This window comes from Xiphophorus maculatus, chromosome 14 (assembly GCF_002775205.1).
Source record: "Xiphophorus maculatus strain JP 163 A chromosome 14, X_maculatus-5.0-male, whole genome shotgun sequence".
NCBI classification, from domain to species: Eukaryota; Metazoa; Chordata; class Actinopteri; order Cyprinodontiformes; family Poeciliidae; genus Xiphophorus; species Xiphophorus maculatus.
This window is the reverse complement of record NC_036456.1, coordinates 4,776,506-4,798,881: the sequence shown is the minus strand read 5'-3', so window position 1 is coordinate 4,798,881 and position 22,376 is coordinate 4,776,506. Positions and strand designations below refer to the sequence as shown.

At 41.1% G+C, this 22,376-nt stretch overlaps 1 protein-coding gene across 4 annotated transcripts in view; it reads right to left on the bottom strand.

Moving 5' to 3' along the window:
• The window catches only part of sorcs2 (sortilin related VPS10 domain containing receptor 2), a 309,510-nt gene that overhangs the window by 152,299 nt on the left and 134,835 nt on the right, over window positions 1-22,376 (bottom strand). For all 4 annotated transcript variants that reach the window (XM_023346473.1, XM_023346475.1, XM_023346472.1 and 1 more), the window contains exon 3: window positions 4,234-4,333. In XM_023346473.1, coding sequence (XP_023202241.1) covers window positions 4,234-4,333 — 100 coding nt within the window. The remainder of the gene's footprint in view (window positions 1-4,233; window positions 4,334-22,376) is intronic.

The following is a 22,376-nucleotide window of genomic DNA, read 5'->3' as shown; positions in this document are numbered from 1 at the left end:
ATACCTTCAAACTCTTAACGGAGATCCATAACACCGTGACGTTTAAACAGCCGAGTCTTTACCCAACTTCACCTCTCTCCTTTGTTTCAGAGAATCTTCTGCTCTCAATCTGCACCTGTAGCACATCCGTCAAACCCTCGCCGCTTATTAAAGCAGGTTTTACTCCAGCAAGTCAGGCGAGCTGCTGTAGCCTTTGGTAACCACTTTATTTTTTCCTTCTTTCTTGGATCTTTGTGTTGATTTTTCCTCAGCATCTGGTCTTTCCGCCGCAGGTTCACCAACCCTGCTCTGCTTTGATCATCCGTGGTGAGTTCGCCCTCACCCTCCTCCCAGTTGTTGCCTTGCCAAATCTCCAGTTCCACGGGCTCATTTCAGGCTTTTGAGTTTCGCTACCGTACTCCAGCGTCTTTAAACATACAAACAAGTTTTCATAATGAATACAAGGCTTTAAAAAAACATGTTCAAGAGATTGCGTCTCTTGAACATTTCTGATAATTGCTCGCCAGCAAAGGCTGGGAAAGGTTGGACATGTGCGGAGGAGGGATAGTTCTTACACTGAACAAAGGACGATGGATACGGACAGTCGCACTTCCTCTGCAAAATAAATCAATTTGGAGGGGATTAAAAAAAATAACCATTTTCTACAATTTTAGGATAAGATCTGTCTGTAAATTTGTTCTGATCAACTGGCTTGACAACGTACAAGTCGGAGACAACAACAGGATGGCGCGAGTAGTAAAAGTGGCCGGAAAAAAATTATGTGGACTAAATAATCGGTTTTAAAATAAATATCTCTAAAGAGAGTCACAAAAGGCGAAAGACTTTCTCCTCTCCTCAGATCGGCCACTTCATGGCCAATTGGCCATCTGGAAAGAGACGCACACAGCCTAGTTCAAGGACCAGCAGGTGGAAAAACTATTGTCTTACGAACGCCATTATTCAGATCAATTTAGGATGTGATTTCTTTGGTATTTTAGTCATATTATTTTTAAATGATATTTGTTCTGGAGTTCTCTTTGCCATATTTGCCAATTGTGCAGAGTGACTGTGTCTGTTTCTGTGGTTTAGTTCATGTTTTTCATCTTAGGCAAGATTTTGTGCAAATAATTTGGAGCTGCAGTTCCACAGAAAAACACAAACAGACAAAAGACTGAACCACAAACATGCCTATGCTCCATGCCTTACATCACCACTTAATGGGAGCTTTCAGGTGGATGCTCGGCTTCCTTCTTTTATTCTTTTTTTTTCTTGCAGGTTTTTAGACTTTTAGGCATGATAATGAATGCCATCTTTCTGAAATACAACCCCAACACAATTTAAACAAAAAATTGTATTTCTAAAAAGCATAAAAATATGTTCTCTGTCTTGTCAAGTTGATTCTAAAAACGATGTGGCTCTGAGGATGTAACTCTTCAGAATAAACGTGTCTTTAGATGGGTTTGTATCCCCATTATACATTTCTTGACATGTTTTGGGAAATTATAGTTTGTTAGTTTGGTCTTTTTTTACTTTTTTTTTCTTTTTTTATGTTTTACAGTTTTTGAATTAAACAAACTGAACATTACTAATATACTAATAAAAGCATCTAGTTGGACGAAGGCAAATTAAATAATAGAAAAGTAATAGAAAGCGTAAGACATTCAAGTAAAAGGCAATTTCAATTATCAGACATTCAGGCATATTTTCCATTTGTAACAGTATGTCTTATATTTATCAGCTTTAAGTCTTAATAAAAAGGTCAGTTTCTCCATTGTGTGAATTTAGTTGATTTTTTCCTTTCATTCCAGAGACGATCCACATCTAGCCAATAGCGAGTTCTGGTTTGCTTTGCCTCTACTAGTAACATTAATAGAAGATATCTGATTTTTCAGGCCTTCATGTAAACTACATAAATAAACTACAGTGAAATCACAGATAAAGTTTAGGTCCATCAAGGAAATCATAGCTAAAATTGATCTGAAAGGAGCAGAAAAATTGGAAGGTACCATTCCAACCTTCATCACCAGTAAGGACTGGCCAAGTTCTAGAGCAGTACCACCAGAATAGCACCTTCGGAGGCTTTTGCCATGCACTTGAACATTCATTTAGAGTCAATGCTAAAAATTTAGCAACAGAAAAATAGACTTGTCCAAACACTTTGGGCTTCCAGAGAAACTGAGCTTGGTGTATTCCGCTCCAAGGTTTATTGGTGCTGAAAAGCGTCACGGATTCTCGGGGGTCTTCCCCTGCAGAGAGTCTTGAGTGGCTCTTTAATGGAAGCCCCAAAGAAATGAGAGAATGAAAGGCAGACACCGTCTCTGTCTGAAGACTCACCTCGGTCTAATTGCCTCGACTCCTATCGATTACCTGAAACCGCCTCACACCTTTTCCGTGAGACCCCTTTACACCGTGTGTAATCCCCGCTCAGAGCTTACACACCCGCTTTAGCCCGCATTGATCTTCGATGCGAGTCAGGTCATCTTTCAAATATGACGACTTAGAACTTCTCATGGCAGAAAAATAGTGGAAAAACTGCTGGATTTGCAAGTGACCCAAGCAATTGACAATCTGCCTCTCGACAAAGAGACAGTCCCTCAAACTGCGGTGTTTAACTAAAGTCTTCCCTTCACACACACACACCGACATTCGGCATGCAGCGCTGAACCTGAGCTTCCATCACTCGCCTCCTGACAGGCCCGGGGGTGTGTTTAAGGAGCAGCTTGAAACCCAGCACCTCTTCCCAGACATCCCACTGTCACAACACACACGCTTCCCGCCAATCACCCTCTTCCCTCTGTGTCTGGGTCCGTCCCCGAAGGGAATTAGGATGACTTCATTCCCATGCAATTAAATGCTCTTGCACAGTCTGGTCTACGGCCTTCCGGTGGGGGTGTGCGTGTTTGCGTAAAGAAGATGCAACGGGAGATTCCTGACAGACACTCGGAGCGGAGACTTGGAGCAAAAAGTGGGGTGGAGGAGGGGGGACAGTAACTGGATCTAATCTCTCTGAATCTCCTCATCGATTGGAGGAACTCTGGACTCGCGCGATAACGTCCGACTGTTGGAGCGGCCGCCACAGTTGGCAGTTCGGCTGCATCCCGGCTTAAGTCGAATACTGTACCTTTTGGCTCCAGCTGCAGCTTATCTGCTGCCTGCTTGTTTAAATTCACCAGGGAACTGCAGCTGCCCATGAACTGAACGAGTTATTTTGATAGGGTGTGTGTGTGTGTGTGTGTGGCCAAAAGGCATCGCAGTGAGCGACAGAGAGAGAGAGAGAGAGAAAGAAAGAGAGCAAAGATTTGAAAATTTGGAGTTTAATATCAAGTGGAATGCTGATGTGCAAAAGCAGCATGAGTGGTAACCTTCGCATTTCAGCAAACTTCGAAAAAATTAATCAGTCCCCCCCCCCCAAATGAAGAAAAGAGTTACTCCAGTATTTTAAAAATAACTTCTAACAAACACAAAACCCCCACTTGATAACAATAGTGCACCTCCAATTAAGTTTCTTGTATTTTATTTTGATAGAGCAACAGGTCTGTTCATTCATTCACCATAACTGTCACTGTGTGGAAGCCATTAACTACAGGTTCATGCATCGCTTCAATTTCAGTAATTACTATTGTGCTTCATACACTTTGCCATGAATCTAGTTTATACTGAACAGAGCACTTTTATAAAGGGCATGCAGATGCAGACGATGTTTGTAGAAGGAAACCATCACCATAGTTAAAATCTCTCACTAGCAATGTTTTCACCAATTTTGAGCAAACTTTTAAAATGATGCAAAAAAACTGGTCGTGCAAAGCGTAGCTTCATCAGATGTTGTAATAAATTCATGGTTGTAATAAACAGGAAGTGGAGGCTGCAAGCCAGCGTGGGGCACACAATTTCAGGAATGTGTTGCTATCGGAAAGTGGACATAGTTTTGTCGTCGGCGATATTACATGCCATCTGGAGACGTAGAGAAAGAAATGCAATTCCATTTAACTCCGACAGCGGAGATGGGTAAATGTTGGCTGTGTCAGAACCTACTAAGCAGTTTTGTTTCCATTTCTTTTTTGGATCAGTATCTCTTTTTTTTGAAGAGCCAAAAACCACTTCAAATGAGAGCAAAAACTTTTTTTTGCAAAACTGAGCAATTTTGTAGTTCAACCTTTTCTAATGCGATACTTCAAAATGGGCAAAACAAAACAACGGAAACGCGGCCAACGTGTCAAGTCGACTCTCGTTTTAGAGACAAATGAAATCTCCTACCTTCTTCTTGTTGGTTGGACAGATGTAGAAACTGGTCACCACGACGGCTGTCCCTGGGATCAAGTTGAGTTTGGTGTAGGTCGTCCCATAATCAGTGGACCTGAAAGACAATCCACAAAATAAGAAGTGGGGAGTTAGTTAATTTGGTGAAAAGTTTATATTCCATCACAGACATTTTAGGCCTTTTAATGGAGTTTCTTTCTGTATTTGGTTGAGTTCATTTCAGCTGGTTTATTTCAAAGCTTCAAAGCATGGCGCATGTTTTATCTTTTTTTGTGTGTGTAAAAATATAACGTCAAGGTTTTAGGAAAGGCCGTTACAGTGTTTTGATGCTACCAGATTTTATCAACTGATCTGACCTGTATTGTGCTTGGAGTCACCAGTTTAAGGTAAAGTTATCAATGAAGCCATTGATCTCTTGCAGTGCACCCCTTACAAAAGGTAAGAGCCTGACGCCACCACCACCATGCTTGACAGTGAATAGATATGCTTAAAACCTCACATTTACTCGTTCAAGAATGTCATTGTGGCCAAATGATACAATAATCGTCTCTTTTCTCCAAAGAGGTATTTGAGTTTTCCCTTTGGAAAGGTAAGTTTTGGTAGAAATGTTAAAGCAGCATTTTGTTTCTTCGTCATGACTCTAGTAGGTGGCAAACGTTCATGAAGTTTCTAGAACTCTAAACATTGACACTGGTGTTTTCATTTTACCGGAGGCTTGAGATTTGGTTAAGCGTCCTAACCCATTATGTTTCATCTGCGGGAAGAATTTGGATCGTCACAAAGTAGTAATGTTTGAATAACAAACTTGTATCAAAGTACAGTTGTTTGAACCGTACTAGGTAATGGTTGCAAAAGGCTTTGCCACTGTGTGAACTCCCTGAAGTTCCCAGCACTCTCCAGTTGTAGAAATATTTCATTGCAAGCAAATGAATCTTGTTCTTGTCGAGGTTTAATACATTTCTAAACCTGCCAATTCTCGTAAAATAGCTTCAATTCTATGCATAATCATCCTGCCTTTAGAAAAGAGCAGCTAGAGTAAATTAGAAAAGTCCCAAAATTAATGTGACTTTCTTGTCCATAATGAGACTGCATCGGAGCTTTTCCAATGTCCTTGTTAATTACATGACATCACAAGGTTCAGGCAAACAGTTTTTTTAGTTTGACTGAAGCAAATGTTGATTTATAATGAGGATTTGAAACCTTTCATTGTTCCATTAGCCCCCAAACAGTTCTATCAAGCAGCTGTGCCTCGACTAAAGTCCTTTAGATTGACGGATCTACCAGCAGGCTGGTGAAAGACTTGACCTACTTGTTCTCTCACACTGCCCTGGAGGCCAACCCCACATCAGCTCCCCATTCACCACATTACTGGTTTATGTTCTGCAGGCTGATCACGGTGACAAATCAGGAACGCCTGGTCAAACTGTGATTGCCCCGGTGACGCATAAACGGCCCCTGGCTGGCTATAAGGTACTGACCGATCCTCAAATCTGGCAGCTTTAGAAGCAGTTGTCGAGTGTAGTGTGCATGTGAGATTGATGGCCAGCCGCTGTAATGGTTCTGAAGTCAGACTCCTGTGCACCCAACAAAAAGGGAAATAAATGTTTTAAGCAGGTTTTTCATCCCAGAAAATGGGAGGTGATCATAATGTTGATATCGATATAAATTGTTCAACTTGCTGTAAATTGCTCTGAAAAGCAGACATCTTGTCTTTTTGGTTTTAGTTATCAAACACCACATTTTAATTTCAAAGATGACATGAGAAAACACACTTCAGTTTTTTTTTAAAATCAAGGTAAGAAATTTTAAGGGGAAAATGGCCTTGCGTAAGAACAAAAGTAACTGCGCCAGTAAAGTTAATGACAGGTTGTACCATCTTTGGCAAAAACAACTCCCATCAAGCTTTTTTAATGACTGGTAGTCAATTATAGAATGTCAAATAAAAATATGCAACATAATTTCAATCAGACTTAAATCCATACTTTGACTGTGCCATTACAAAACCTTTGCTGTTTTTCGTTTGATTCACTCAAAAGTGGACTTGCTGTGTAACCGAAGTGGCTTAAGGTCCCGAACTGAAGAAAGGACATTCACCGTCACAATTTTCTGGTGCAAAGTGGAATTTATACAGCTAAGTATCTCAAAGCCATCATACTGCCACCACCATGTTTGACTACTGGCATAAAAATAATTCTCTGAAAAGCTGTGCTAGTTTTATATGTCACTTTCCAGTGAGCAGCATCAAGATGTTCTTTTTGTAAATGCGAGACAAATCTGTTATTTCTGCTTAGGATTGGTTTTAACAACGTTGGTTTTTATCTCAGTTTCTTCCTTGCAGTAGAGTGACGTTGCTCAGAGTTCTTTTGAGACGTCCTGGGGGACGTTATGTGCGCCTGGAGTAATTTTAGCAGATTATCCCTTTATAAAAAGCCTCCACACTATTCCATGATTTGACCTTTTGTACATAATGGCTGCCAATGCGTTTCTGTGGAGTCCCAAAGCTTTAAAAGGGGATGACAGATGTTAATGATGTTTCTTTCTTATCCGGTCTCGAGATTCTTGAGATCTGAACAACATGATGCCTTTTGAGACCTTTTAAGTCAAGTCAAGTGTTTACTAAAGTCCTATGAAATTAACACCTAGCTTTATGTGTTGATTCATTTTGTCAGTGAAGTTAAGAAACAATCAGTCCAGGTGAACTGTCTTGGGTTCAGGTGTGTTTTGACCCGTTTGTGTGAAAGAGATTTGAGGCAGAGGAGAGAGACACTGACCCGTTGGTGTTGGAACGGTGTGCTCCTGATTTATAGAGGGCTCCTTTCCTATCAGACGTTGTGGTGGAGCGGGGCCCTTTGTTTGGCCTCCAGCTTGTCCTTCTGCAGTCTTTTCTGGGATGGTGAGCGCATTGTGTACTTTGTCTCATTTTCGAGATTGGAGCTTTTTCAGATTCACAGCACAAAAATATATTCAATGTGAATAGTTTTGTTCCAGGTTTATCACAACAGAATCCATTCAGTCTTGCCTACTACAGGTTCTAATGGTGTTTACCAGAGAAATTGAAGTAAACTCTAATAAATGTGATTAATCCCAGTTATTCATAATTCATAAAGTGGAGATCACATTTTGAGTTAGAGCCAGTTTGCTTTGGATTGCTGTTTTCGCTTAATAAATGAAATCATTGTTTGAAAACCGCAACCTTTAATCAAATGATCTTTGTCTGCCGATAATATATGTTTGATTACCCGAAGAAGAAAAACTTCTATACTACACATTGTGTTTGGTGAAGAAAACAGCTTCTGAAAACATTCACTTCGTCTAATAAAGTAAACAAGACAGAATAAGTAGAAAACGAGCGATTACAGCCGGTTAAAGCCTGCATGTAGCTGGAGAGCAACACGAAGATAGGAATCAATAAATACAAATGTTTCTTGTGCAGTTTTGACAGCTTTAAAGGACTGATTTCAAAAACACTCAAGGGAATACAAGAAAGGAAAAGCTGCAATGTTTATCTTTGGGTCAAGGGTCCAGCAGGAGGGGGGCCTCGGACGGAGAGGTCTTGATGAAAGAGAACGAAGAGCTGGCACATCGGCCTGGTTAAGGATGAGAGGATTTTCTCCTTTACACAGCAGGACGCCAGCCGCTGACAGACACTCGCACACACACGCCGAGACACAAACACACTCGAAGCCCTGTTGAGCCGTTCTGCAATCAGCTCTCCCAGAGAGCTCCGGCGCGGCGGCAGAAAACAGTTGCTTAGCAGGGGAGAGCCGTTTCTCTACGGTGAGCCGCCGAGTGTTTTCATCTGCCCAGACGGCGCGCGCGTGTGTGTGTGTGTGTGTGTGTGTGGTGTTTAACCTGAGATCACTCGGAGGACGCGGACAGGATCACTGAATGATGGCTGTGTTAGCAGGGAAGGAGCAGAGCTTTGTGCTTATCTCTGGAAACCCACTTGTGGACAGAGTGAAAGAGCTGCAGGGCGAGTGTGCAGAGAGGTCTGCTCAGGTGCAAGAGAGTTTTAGTGGAAGTGTGTGAGATCCTGACTGGGCTGGCAGATTTAGTAGCAATGAGCCGGGAGGATTGGCGTAAAGGGCCAAAAGAATCATGAATAGAACTACGTTGTATATTCAGTGCTGTATGAAACTATAAAGATCCTATGAATATTTTTTACACTTCCTCGCATAACTAGAAATTATTTTTACGTATTTAATTTGGATTTTTATGATAGACCTACAAAACAAAGTAGTTCATAATTTTAGAAGTGAAGATTGCTTTTGCTTTTTTTTATAAATAAAAATCTAAAAAGTGTGATGTGCAATTGTCCAGTGGTGGGCACACATCTGCCAGACTGCTAATATGCTAATAGCAAAGCTAATTTCTCATTTAGCGCTTTAGCTAATTTTGAAAACATTTAGTGCACTTAGCCTCCTCTAAAGTAATATTGGAAGGTAAACTCTAAAGTACTAATTTACGTGGCTGTTTTAGAAAATATCTGTTGAATAAACTTTGACATCTTCGTTAACGTTTTGGTTATCGACTTTTAAGGATTCCTCATGCTCTTATTTTGAAGTGGTTGGACACGGTTTACGGAGCAGTTCCGCTTCCTCTGCTCATGTTCTCCAACTGTGAGGCGGTGCTGCGGATGACACTGTTCTGTACCCAGAATGAATTGCTGTAGTATTACAGTCTGTCGTTTTACATTGAACAATCTAACTACTGATGTCGTGTGTTTTCTGACTGAATCCCAATAATAGATTGAAAGTCGGTTATAATATGACAAAAGGTGAAAATATTCAAGGCTTATGAATATATTTTGTATATTTTTTTACTATTTTCATGTTCATTTCCAGCTCAACTTACTAATATGCGTGATTCTGATGCATAATTTAGATCACAAAATAGGCTGAATGTTAAGACATTTACAACATAAAAAGGCCAACGATTGTTTATTTCAAGAGCATAATAGTGTAAAAATATTCCACACGTATGAAAGCTTTTCTCAAATGGGATCTGATATTCAGGATTTGTTGCTACTATTGACCTCATTACATTAGCTGCACTCTTGTCTTTCATTGTTAAAATTGAAATATTGATTGAAAGAAGCCTTCTAAACCTCCTGGGAGTTGTTAGCCAATATATATTATCCAACACTTTTACTTTAGAGCCATCCATAAGGACCAGAGGAGACCCTAAGAGCTGTATTAAAATGTATTCATCCACAAAAACCAGTCTAGGGTGGTGCATCTCCCTTTTGGACCAATGACTCTGTTAGAGTGCATGGCATCCATCATGAAGCATCTGAAATAACCCATCAAAATCTTGTGGGTAATATCACTAAAGGGGAAATGGGTTGTTATTGGGTCTTTCAACATCATCCATCCTCTTGCGACTAATCTGGGATTGAGAAACAGAGCTCAGATGCATCAGTAGAGGCTTCCTTCTCCTACGCCACTTTGGCAAACTCAAGTCGCTTGGTAAACCCCAAGTTTTTACCATTCCAGTCAGGAAACATTGTCCCTCCAGTTTGTCTTCTGGGTCTCCTCTCAGTGGGTCGTACCTCACCGTCCTAACCAGATGCCCAAGCCACCTCAACTAGCTCCTCTCAAAGTAGATAAGCAGCGGATCAACTCTGAGTCCCTTCTTATCTTTAAGGGAGAACACAGGCACCCTGTGGCGGAAACTCATTTTGGCCGTTTGTGTCCTCAGTCTTGTTCTTTTGTTCCCTATTGCAACCATAGATAACAGTGGAAACATAGATTAAATGGTAAACCTCTTCACAACATAATATACCAATCCACCTATCAATGTGCCACTAAACTTTTCTCTCATTTGTGTAGAAGACCACAATATACTTAAACTCCTCCACTTTGGTCAGGATTTTGCCCAAAGAGGGCACTTTACCCTTTTTCAGCTAAAAACTGGAAGATAAATTATGGATGACAAGGCTAAGATCTTGTGTCTCCCTGTATGCACCAACAATTTCCAATGTCATTGGAGAATATGCGGTGTCCTACTGGCAAAAGTGGGGTGAACAGACTGTTGACAGGGTTGAAAGATAATCACTTTGGAAACTCGCAAATTTCATACACCAGTGTATAAATCAATGGGCAACTGGTGAATTGCCCACAGTCATACTCACATGTGGTCGGGGGAAAATGGAACCAAACCCACAACTTTTCAAGCTTAAGACTGCTTCTGTTCCCAATTAACCTTGGATTAATCCATTGCTGTTTCAAGTAAGAGTGCATTGATTTATTGGCCGGCCAATTTATCGGTGCCAATTTCCTTAATTTTGGGAGATCGGTGATCAGCCAATTTTTACATGTGAAGTCGATCTTATTCACAGATGTTATCAAACTCAGCAAAAATCTAAGAAAAGGTCTAAAAATCAACCACTGGGCTTTTCTTTTCTCCCGTGAGACTAGCAAACCGGCCGACCAGGTCATATCTGCACATTTACAGTTAACAATAGTCACCCAATTATTGCCAATTCACCAACTTTCTTGATATATCGAGCAACATTTCAGACAAAAAAAATTGCATCGGCCAAAATTGGAATCGGTAAGTTAGGCTTCTTAAAAGATTGGTAATTAGTGATCGGTCAGAAAACTACAATCGGTGCACCTCTAGTTTCAACTCTGCCAGTCTGTACAGTAAGTTAATCCAACTCCAAAGGAACTGAAATTTAAGTGACCTCTCACCAAACTGGTAAAAATCAGTGATTCAAGGAGAGCAACTTTTCTTTTTTCTTTCTTCTAAACCTCACCACATGGCATCGTCTAATAGTCCGGAGGATTCTGCAGCCAGTCATGCGTAAGACAATGAAAAGGGCAAGCAAAAAAAAAAGGAAAAAGGAGGAGTCTGGGGATCAATTTTACGACGGAGCGCCGCTAATAAGGCTAATACGGAGTTTGCCTGGGAGGTTTCTTAGAAAAGTCAGCACCTCCAGCAACTATACAGCAAAGATAATGATGCTGAGGTAATTGGAGAGCTTACTCTGTAATGTCTGCTGTCAAAACCTTTGGACAAATAGACTCTTAGGCAGCTATTGTGCTTTAATGAGGAATAATTAGCTTAAAACGGCATGCGGCACATGAGAAGTAATGTATGGAAGAGAAAGGACAATAGAGAAGAGTTGGGAAATTATCACTTCCTCCAACGTCTTGGCCATTGCAACATAAAAACATAACAGACACCATTACAGACACATTTAGCCTTGATGCATAAAATCTTAACCAAACGTCAGCAGGCATTCAGTTCTGCAGAAGCCAATCATCTGAAATAACAGTGAAAGGACGTAAACCACCGAAATGCCAAGGCATTAAAGAAGGGCGGCATATCCAGACAACAGAGATAGAGAAACGCAGACACAGAGACGTCTGCGAGAATGGATGTGACAGAGACAGACACTGCAGGTGAAATTGTATTTTCCTTGATGCGCTTCAGGAAACACAGAAACGTGGAGGCACTTCAGAGCGGCGACAGGTGCTGATTCAGATTTAATGTCCTAATATGTCAAGGTTGCTCCCGGAGCCTGATGGCCCGCGGGAAGAAAAATTGAGAGTGTCAAAATAAAATGTAATAAGACAGAACACCGAAATGTAAAGAGAGGGGGTAAAATAGAGCACATAAAACAAATCTGATTCCTGGGAGAGAAAAAAAGGGGCCTTCGGAATAATCGCTGACGAAAAGTTGAGGTGATTGACGACATTCGAGACAGAAATGCAGCGCTGTGGAAGACTTCTACATCACTCCTCACTTCTTTAGCTGCTGATTTGAGGGACTGAGATTTTATGATTCTTTGAAGAAAAGTCAAAAGAAAGACTGGTTCTGTTCAAGATTCCTTTCTCTTAAAAGAGAGTTGTTCCTTTCCACTGTTGTGCTGTACTTGTTAAGGACTGCAATGAACCTGCCACAATTCATAGTTCAATATTTGTGGAAAATGTGTCTATTCACAGATTTGTTTTATAGAGAATATCTTAAATATGTCAAAGGATATGCAGTTTGGGTAGCTGAAATATCTGGATGGAATGATACTTAACTTAATACAGTATGGCATTTGAAATTACCCATTTACTTTGCTTGTTGCTGATTGGCAGAAATAAGCAAGACTAGATATTAGCTTCTGTGGTCTTCCAAAATAGGTTCCCAGTGTGTATAGTATTGTCTATTATACTGGTATACTTGGTGTGTGAACAATTAAAATAGGCAGAACTGTTTTTGAGAAATTTCAAGTACTTGGAGATTTTAGCTATTCACAAACGGCTGCAATCGTTAACCCCCACAATCACTGGGGGTTTGTTACTTATTCATGATGTGATTCTTAAAGAACATGCAAACCAGAAGTTGATCACTCAGGTTCTCCAACTACTTGTAAAGACAAATCTGTTTTTTTGTTAATCCATAAGCTATACCTTTCTGAGATTACAGATAAAATTCCAAAAATATCAAAATAGACGAAGAAGAAACTTAGGAAAATTTCACTACATATGATAAGCCATCAAAAAAACACTCTTTTAGTGTAACTTTTACTATCTTCTTGGAAATTGTACCCACTCTAAGCTGAAATGATACACTAAAGATTTTCACAAGTTTTAGCAGACTTTCCCGGCTTATAGCACTGCCCATGATTGACAAGAACTGGGCTGAGAAACATGTAAGGCTCAAACAAAGCTCACACAGCACAGATCGTCGGGTCGGCAAGTCTCAGATGAAGTGGAGGACAGTTACCATCTATATTAAATGCGCCTTGACAAGCTGGCCAGGGAGTGATTTCCGAAGAAAGCCAAATGCTGAGACAGCCAGACACATGCTGTCTGAGTGGATCAGGGCTGAACAGCCGGACAAGGAAACTGTCGACATTCAAGATTTCCGAGGGAGCCCGAGGAACAACCGGAGAGCGGTTTGGACTGAGGCCAACGTCCCTATCTGACAGGAGAAAGGCTTGAGCCGTAGCTCCGCACGAGAAGCATGTCAGAACTTTCCATCATCCGCGGCAAAGTAAATGCGGAGAAGAACTCGGCGACGCGTTTCGATTCCTCAACAGCATGAGCGATCGGATGCGTTTGCCTCTTTGCCAGAGTATCACTCACTCAAGCTATTAGCTGCCTCCCAAAAGACTTTGTGGCAAACTTTGTCTGGACCGGGTTACGGCTCCGGGTCAGGAGCGATGGCAGTTGCCTACATCTTCCCGTCTCTCTCTCTTTCTTTGATAGAGTTCAGGATGAGTGGGAAGCCTGTGATTTATGCCCGTAAAGGTAATTGCTAAAACTGGCGTTGGAATACGCCTCTATGAGGCGGTCACCATTAGCGCTAAAGGTGATTTACGGTGGACAAAAGTAAGAGAGGGGGGTTGGCGTCGTAAATACGGCGAGACGGATTGAGCTTTCAGCAGCAATCGCATTTATTGCTCGGCGATGATAAACATGAAACATCTTTCAGCTCTTTGATACGAAGACAATGATCCCACTGAAATACAAAAAAAAAAAAAGAGGGCAATGGGGGCGGCGTCCCTCCCATCTGCTTCACACATGGATGGCCCAGAAGTGCTGACCTCTTTCTGGCTGCCAAAATCCTTTTTAAAAAAATGACCATTCTGCTTGACTGCTGCTGTTTTATACAGACCAGGCCACATATTGGTGTCATCTGTCTGTTTATTCCACCCACTGTATTTTTTTTGTATAGTGGTTTATTGGTATGGATGATAAATCTCCGGGAGTCTCAGCTACATCCTTTATGGCCATCTGCAAGGTCCTGATTTCGTCAAAGCCTGGATTTACAGACTGCAGAACGGACTGGAGGGAGATATAGTAAATCTTCTGAAAAATAGCTTCTCTAAAAAACAAAACAAACAAAAATAAAACATACACTGTTTGGTAGAGAGAGGCTTGTGTGTTGTTTATTGTGAATTGATGAATGAGGCTATAAGTTCAAAGCGTCCCCTTCGGAGGTTTGCGGTTCTGCCGAGGTTTACTGGCAAGAAGGCGAGACAAACAGGTGGGGCGAGCGCTTCAACAACATGGCAGCTGCGATGAAGAAAAGCATGAATCTGGAGCAACGGGGGAAACTAAACAAGCCTTTATAGCTGGATGGCAGCAGGAGAGAAAACAAGGGCAATAACTGCCGTGTCTAGCGGAAGCAAGGGCCACGTTCGGCCCTTTACGTGGTGCCCGCGGGGTGGCATGCACATCAGGAAACAAGCATGCAGGATGTGTTGTTTTCTGTTCTTGAATCCGAGAAACAAAAAATATTGTGGGAAAAAATATGTTCATGCTAAATAAACAAACATTATTGAAGGGTTTTTGACTTGAAATTAAACATGTATTTACAAAACTTAACGGGTTTCGCTCTGGGAAAAAGAGTCCGGCTAGCTCTGAGGACTCGAGACGCTGAAACAAGATAGCTTTTTTTAAAGTAGCCTTTGAATAACTTTGGCTTTCTTAGTGAAAAGAATAGATCAAATCATTTAAAATGTTCACTATTGCCTTTCTTTTAACCACCACCTTAGCCTCTGCACAATGATGGCAACCAATCAGAATCGAATTTGAGGCCAGTTTTTACACTCCCAAGCTTAAAAAACCCATCAGAAATTACAATTTGCCTAAAAGGTTGTGCATCAGCAGGTGTTTGCCAAATGCTGCTGGCTAGTCTGAAGGAGCTGAGTGGGAGAGAGCTGTGTTGGAGGGTTGGTCTGTGAGGTGGAAATTCAGAAGCTTGGAAGCTGCAGCTCAGAGGAGGAGCTTCGTCTCGAAGGCGGGGCTAGGTCCAACCAGGCGTTTGGAACAGCTGAATGACCAATGGTGGCCAAGGAGATTAAAGGATTTCTCAAAGATGCATAAAAGAATCAAGGCGAGACTCCAGGTCTGTTTTTGATGAGTTAAAAACATTATAACATGATGCAAAGCAAAAAAAAGTAAATTTTACACAGTACTGCCCTTTAAGAACACCATATCCTACAGCACAAAAACTTCATGTGCATTTATTTTGAAAAAATGAAATACCTCCTTTAAGGTTTTAGATTTCAGTTCTTTACATCCTTCACTCACTAAAGTGCTCCCTGCGCTGCCCGGCTTCCCCCCTGTCGTTTCCTTACTTCCCTAATAACCAAAGCAGCACACTGTTTGACTTTGATGCCTGCCTGCATTCTTGGCACCACTTTATCAAAGTGCCATTTGCAAAGCCAGGGGTCCTTGACGGCATGTCCGAGAGCAATCCAGCAAAGAGGCAAAGCGCGGCGCCACCGCGCGCCGTGAAGACTGACGCGCTTTGCAGAGGCGGAACTGATCGGGGGTTCGCTGAAACACGGACAAGCCATCCTGCTTTACAACTGATTTACTGATGCTGCAATCGTCCATACAGTATGATGAGAGTCATTTAGGTAATTTGCATTAGAATCAATATACATGGAGGCAGAAGTTGCTCAGATGTGGCCTGCTTTTATGTTCTGCCGCGGTGACTGATGTCTTAGCAGCAATTGGCAAATTGCATCTGTGAGAGCCTCCTACACTGCGAGCAGTCTGAGCAAGCAATAAGCAAGGATCCAGTGATTCATGCTCGGTGAGGGCACTTCACAGTGGAGCACAGTCTCTTCAAGAGCACAGAACCACTGGAGCATAGCTATTAGGAGCAGAGTGCTGCCTCCACTTGAAAACCTGCTTGAAAAGCTTCAGCAAGTCCCCTGACATCCCAGTTTTGCATTTATTTTTTTCTCCCCCCACTGTTTGTACCGACAAAATGACACGATGCTGCACTGAGTTTATCACAGCGGACTTCCTTCGGCGGCGTAGCTTTTCTGAAAGGTCGGAGTGGTATTCTACGGCCGAGATGTTTACCCGGAGACCGCGATGAGTCGTTGACCCGGTCCGATCAGCAGTTGTGACAGTTTGACTGGATCTTTTTGGCAACAACCAGTGGAAAAAAAAAGAAAGATAGTAAGAGAGATGGAGGTAGATATTCACTATGAGTCATCTACTGGATACGGCTTTCACGGACACGAGGCCTCCATCAGGAGCTACGTATCCCGGCAGGCGCTCCAAAAAAAATGACGTCCGTTTCCGAGATTAATGTGGGCCAGTGAGTCATTTTACACGTTTATGTGATCAAAAGGAATATGGGCCACAGGAGGAGATCAGATAGGATTACATGAGGCGCGATAATCTAGTCATCTAAGGAAACAAGGCCTTTCTTAAATCTCATTTCTTTACAATAAGATGTTTCATGTTACTAAGTAAAGCCGGAGTTCAGATTAGAAAGGAATTATCGGAACGGCAAAGAGAAATCAGGTAATTCTTGAGAACACAGTCTACCTTTCATGTCATAGATATCTTTTGCAAGTATTCGGACCAGCTTCTCTGGACTCTTTCCCTGGCTGTCTTCGCCCTCAGAGCCAGGTTTTTAATCCATCGATCCAGTTAAACACTGAATCCATAAAATACTTTTTAAACTCATGTTTTATTGTCATGTTCAGCCCCTGGATGACTGAATTTCTTGAAACGATTTCATTTTCTACTGCATAAAACGTGATAAAAAGAAGAAAAAATAACATGACTTACTACTATAATGAAACCAGAGCTCTGATTCGAAAGTGTTGACTCGATTAAATACAGAACGAAAAGAAGAGAAACCGAGGACAGGAACAGTGGTCGTTTGTTGTAAATGTGGGGAAACCTTTTCATTGCTTGGCAACAGTTTCAGAACCAGGTTTTTCATGTAAACATGGATTTATTTACATGCTGTTCAATCAGTCTGGAACATTTTTTGGTAGAGTTTCACAAGCTGCGTTTCCATCGACGACGACAAGCAATTTGACATTTTGAAAACAAATTTGCCTCGTGGAAACCACGGCAATTTTGAAAAAACTAATTTTTCACTAAAATCATTTGGTGCTAGGATGGGTTTTTCATAAAGCCGTATCGAAATTGACATGGCAAAGCTGCAACGGAAACACTTTTTTTCACATGACGAGTCACATGTTCAACAACCAGAAGTTGCCACTGCCGCAAACCACAAAGAAGACGACAGGAAGTTGTTGTAGGATGATGGGGTTGCATGTTTTTTTATGACAAAGTTATTACCAAATTAAAATCACGTCTGATTTTTTTATTTAATGGAAACACTTCAATGCTAAATTGTGTTGTTTTTTTGTTAACATCTGTTGCATTTCGACTAAATTTTGCGCACATTTGTAATGGAAACGCAGCTAATGACAGTGAAATACAAACATGTTTAACCAGTCTTCGAACCTTTGAGACATATTGACTATAAACAATGCATTAGCATGTATAAAACCCCAGGAAATCTGCAGAACACTCGACAAAACATCCAGCTCTTTAAAAGGAAATGTTCTATTGATGTGTCTGATGTTTAATTCATCTCTGGAGTAGCAGGAGATAACTCTGCACTCAAACAACAATTGACCTCGTTTTGCTCAGTAAACAACAGACGTCTATAAAAATGTCTTTTTCCAGCTGAATACGAAGCCGGGACGCGGTTCTGTCTGGCAGCCAGTCTCTTCCCTCGTTGGTTGCGGCGTATTTAGTGAGACTTTTCTTGTAGCCATCGACATTCTCCGACATTTTCCGACAACGATCTGAGGACGGATGCCTCGCTCCTCACTGTGAGGCGTCAAATGTTTGAGGGCTTTCTCGCGTGTTCAGTTCCTTTCAAGTTGCCCACAACATCTCTAAAGGATGAGTATCTGAGCTTCCACTCAGAGTACTTTCAGTTTCTTATTTTTCAGTCGGTCCTTAGTGGTTTTACATCTCCAGTCTGACTTCAGCTTTAATGTTTTTGGGGGTTTTTTCCCCTTACGTTGTGTTCATGGTTCGTTGATCAAACCGGCTCCAAAACTATCCCCAAAAGTTTGACACTTCTACCTTCACGGTTCACAGTTACTGTTCTTGTATCCGGGTGTTTCAACTGTAAACTCATCTGTCAAAAAACAAAAACATTATTGCAAAAGTTCTGCTTTTTTTTTTTTACCTGTCATAAACTTCTGTGTTCAAGATCAGATGATGATGGAGTTTAACCGTTTATATAAATAGTTTGCGTGCTAATTGTATTATCTTTACACACCTTGAACTTGACTATAAATCAAGTTCTAGTCCATTTCATAAATATACTTGTGTTATACTTTAAAAATACTTCAATAAACTAAAATGTGACCTACAAGTACTTAGCACACTACTGAATGCAGAATGTATAAAAGTTAAAATGACCTTAAAACAACATTTTTATAAACTTTAAAATGCCCCAATTTATCTTAAAGTAGTATTTAGTAAATGTTCTAGTACACTACAAGTCCACGGTCCTTAGTATACTTGATATACTCAGTTGTATTTATTAAAATGAACTCCAAATAGCTACTTTTTTTTGTAAATGGTTCATTTATCTAACTTTATGAACAGATAAGGACTTACAGGTATTCTTACTTTTCATCATCATTCAATGAATCACAGACTTTTAAACATTTATTTTCTATTACAAAGCACTACAAATGATACAAACAATACGCTTCAACGAAAACAAATCCGGTTTTGAAGGCTGATCAGAGGCGTTGCTTTAAGGACGAACGGCTCGACTTACATGAAAACCCGGCGTAATTAAAAGGAACTGCGTTCTAAATTCATCACTCGCTCTTTCTCTCTGAGGGCCCCGCCTTCAAAGAGCCGCGGTAACGGGGATTTGAGCTGAGCGCTCCATCTGATTGCCTTTGGGCCTGTTGGAAAATGCTCAAGGGCAAACCTAAAAAACAATAGAGCAGACTGTAAAACACGCGCCTTTGAAGTCTCCTGAGGGAGTTGTGTTGGATGTATAACTTATGACCAGCAGACCTTTCATTTATTGGCTGGATAGAAGCGAACGGTAACAGGTGCAGAAGATTTTTTTTTTTGTTGCGGCGATATCAACTGTTGTACTCTTGCGCTTTGTTACTACGCTCGGCGATTTAATCCTATTAATTTGACCTTTGACCTTTGAAAGGGAAAGTCAGAGGAGCTCCTCGTACGCCCACACGGTTGCTGGGTGACAGACATGAGGCTCAAAGCAACGCGGCCCTATGCTTTTGACAGGCAGCTTGAACTAGACCAATTTATCTCTGTCACCGACGGAGGCAAGAACCCGGGAACAAGCAGCCAACCGGGAGCGACGCTAGCTAGAATAACGCTCAATCTGGAAACATTGCTATGAGAATTTAAATACAAATGGATGGAAAACTAGGAAACAGGTTCGTATTCTAGCATATTAAAAAAAAAATTTTGATCCAAGTAACAGTTCCCTCCTGAATTATTGTGACATTTATTCAAATAAAGACAGGAAATTTCTTTTGACATCAAAAATATAGTGTTAACCATCTTAGACTTGCTATCACTACGGTAACCATAACCAAGCAGCACATAAAATAGTGCAATCCTTGAAAATAAAAACTGTTAGAACCGTACCAGAGTTCACTTTAACTGAGACTAAGGTTTTGTAGGAGGACCAGGGTTTGATTTGTTTTGTTTGCATCAGAGTTTGATTGGGCGTTCACACCTCTCCAAGCGAACCGGACTCTCTAGGTTACTGGACTGGAGTTGGATTAAAGCGGATTAAACAGAGCTGGTGTGAATGAACCCTAAATCAGTCCTGGTTTGTTCACTGACCTCTCAGAGTCCTTTGGGTTATCTGGAGACTTCAGTTTATCAGATTCTTCAGCATGTGCAAATGAACACAAACACATTCATTCCTGAACTCTTTACAGCACAAAGAGAATTTAAAAGATTTTTCAAATCACGCCAATTTACAAAAAAAAAAAAAAAGGAAACTCGATTTTTGATTTAAAAAAATGTTGGCAGAGGATGAGGTGGTTTTGTAGCCAGATCAAAATTGATTTATTTCACAAAACTGCAATGGAAACACTTTTTTTTTTTTTTGCCTCACATAAGTCACATGATCAACAGGCAGATATTCCCTTTGGCGTAATCCAGGAAGTAGAAGACTACAGGAAGTGGTTGGGAGGATGATGGCGTGGCATGTTTTGTTTAATGACTTATCGTGCTAACAGCCTTATTACCATCTGATTTTAATTGTGTTTCTCATTTAGTGGAAATGCCAGAATTTTTGAGGTTTTTTTATCATTAGAATATCAACAAAGTTGTGCGCACATTTCTAATGCAAACGCAGCTAATGCTTGCAGCATCTTGCCTGGGGTAAGGAAGAAAAGAGAGTGGACTGGAGCAAAGTCATTTATTTATTTCAAACATGATAGCAGTATGAAATAACACATGAACTAGGAATGTAATCAAACTTAAAAGTGTTTGAAAATCCTTTACAGCACCAAAAGAACTGCACAATGAGAGTTGGCTATAGGTCATAACGGTTCCTCCAAGGGGCCAATTGAGCGCAGCACAGTGTTTCCACCTGTCCTAATCGGGTGTCACTCTCTACAGTTCACACACACCCCTCCACAAACACTGGCTCAACTCTCCAACATCCAAGTGAAGCGAATTCATTGCGGCAGTCTGAGGTCTTCACACGCGCTGGTCCTGGGGGGGTCCTGGGGGTCGTAAAATCTAGACGCCGTCACCATGAAGGACGTCCATCTCTCCGCAAATAAAACGCAGCTAATACGCCTCTTAAACGTCAAGCGAATGAGTTTACAGGGCCTGTAAAGCCGCCCCGACCTCACCGTGGCCCACTAGGTCCAGCGCAATCCACCAACTTTCACTATTAATACCGCCGGTGAGGGTGCGGTGGGAAGGAGACGCCATTAAAACGGCACTGGAAGGGTTTGACCTGCAGGTGCTGCAGGTCGCGCGGCGCCTCTCAGCTAAAGCACGGCGTTGCATGAAGACGGCGAGGCGCACGGTTATACAAACGCCACGGGACTCGAGAGTCAGAAACAAGAGGGGGGGAGAAAGGTTTTTTTGTTTTATATGGTTTATTTTTACTTGAAAGGCTCCGATGTAAAAGGACTGCTTTTTGTCTGTTTAAACATGAAAATAAACTGGCTGGGAGAAACTCTTTTTTTTTCTTTCATCTGTTTTCACATTAATCTCGACAGTCTTAAAACGTATCGGTCTAAAAATCAAATCTCACATCCGATTTCAAGTAGATTTGATTTTACCTTCACTTTCTTTTTGAAAAAATAAAATTCAAATGACAGAAAATGGTTTTAAAAAGTGACTTATTTCTGTGAGGTGTAAGGCAGAGTACTAGGGCCAGGCTACGAGAAATATTGTTTAATGATGAGAATGAAGTCATAAGAATTTGACCAGGAAAGAAAATCTTAAAATTACAAGTAAGTCTTTTTGGTAAGAAAAAAGCTTGTCAATTTATTGAGCTTTGACGTGAGCAGCTCAGTCGTGTCAAAGTCCTTCTACTGATAATAATTTAATACTGATGTGTTAGAAGATTAAGCATTTTTAGCAAGTATAAAGTACTTTCTGTAAAACATACCAAAGTATAACTTCACAAGATGCTCAATAATTCTCATTTTAATCCTTTTTTTTATTTTACTTGTAAATCTTCTCATAAAATTACTGCTATACTCTGGTAATATTATGGCATTACTCTGTTAGACATAAAGGACAAAAAATTGCAGCTTGGGCCTAATGTTACATTGGAGAGTTGAGCTAAATATTCAAGGTCCACATGAATAGAAACTGTAGAACCCTCTCGTCAACAAGATGGCTGCCCTGGGCGGCGCTGGCATCGCTACAGACAGACACCCAATGACGGTACCGACGAGAAGAAAACAAAAAAAATAATCCAGATTTCCCAAAAATGACATCTTGAAAGCCCCAAAATTTGATTCATTGATTAAATTGATTTATTGCCCAGCCCTGATTAAAATCTTGAACGTGCAACCGATAAATTTACAGCAACCAAATTCTCTTAGGAAGGTTCCAGCAATTTGTCATGTAGGCCTCCACTAGGTGGTGGGTCCATGCAGATACTAGCATTAGGTGTACCTAATAAAGTGTCCAGTGTGAGTATAAACAGACCTCCTCTGTTTTCTTGTAGGGAGAAATCTCTCGCAGACTAAGCCACATATTTTTCTTTCCTTCACAGCCGCTGTTTAGTCCTCATTAGGGAGCCGTCTGTGGTGCTGACGATCGTCTTCAGCCTCCTCCGGTTCGGATTTAAAACAGACAGAGGTGACCGTCTCT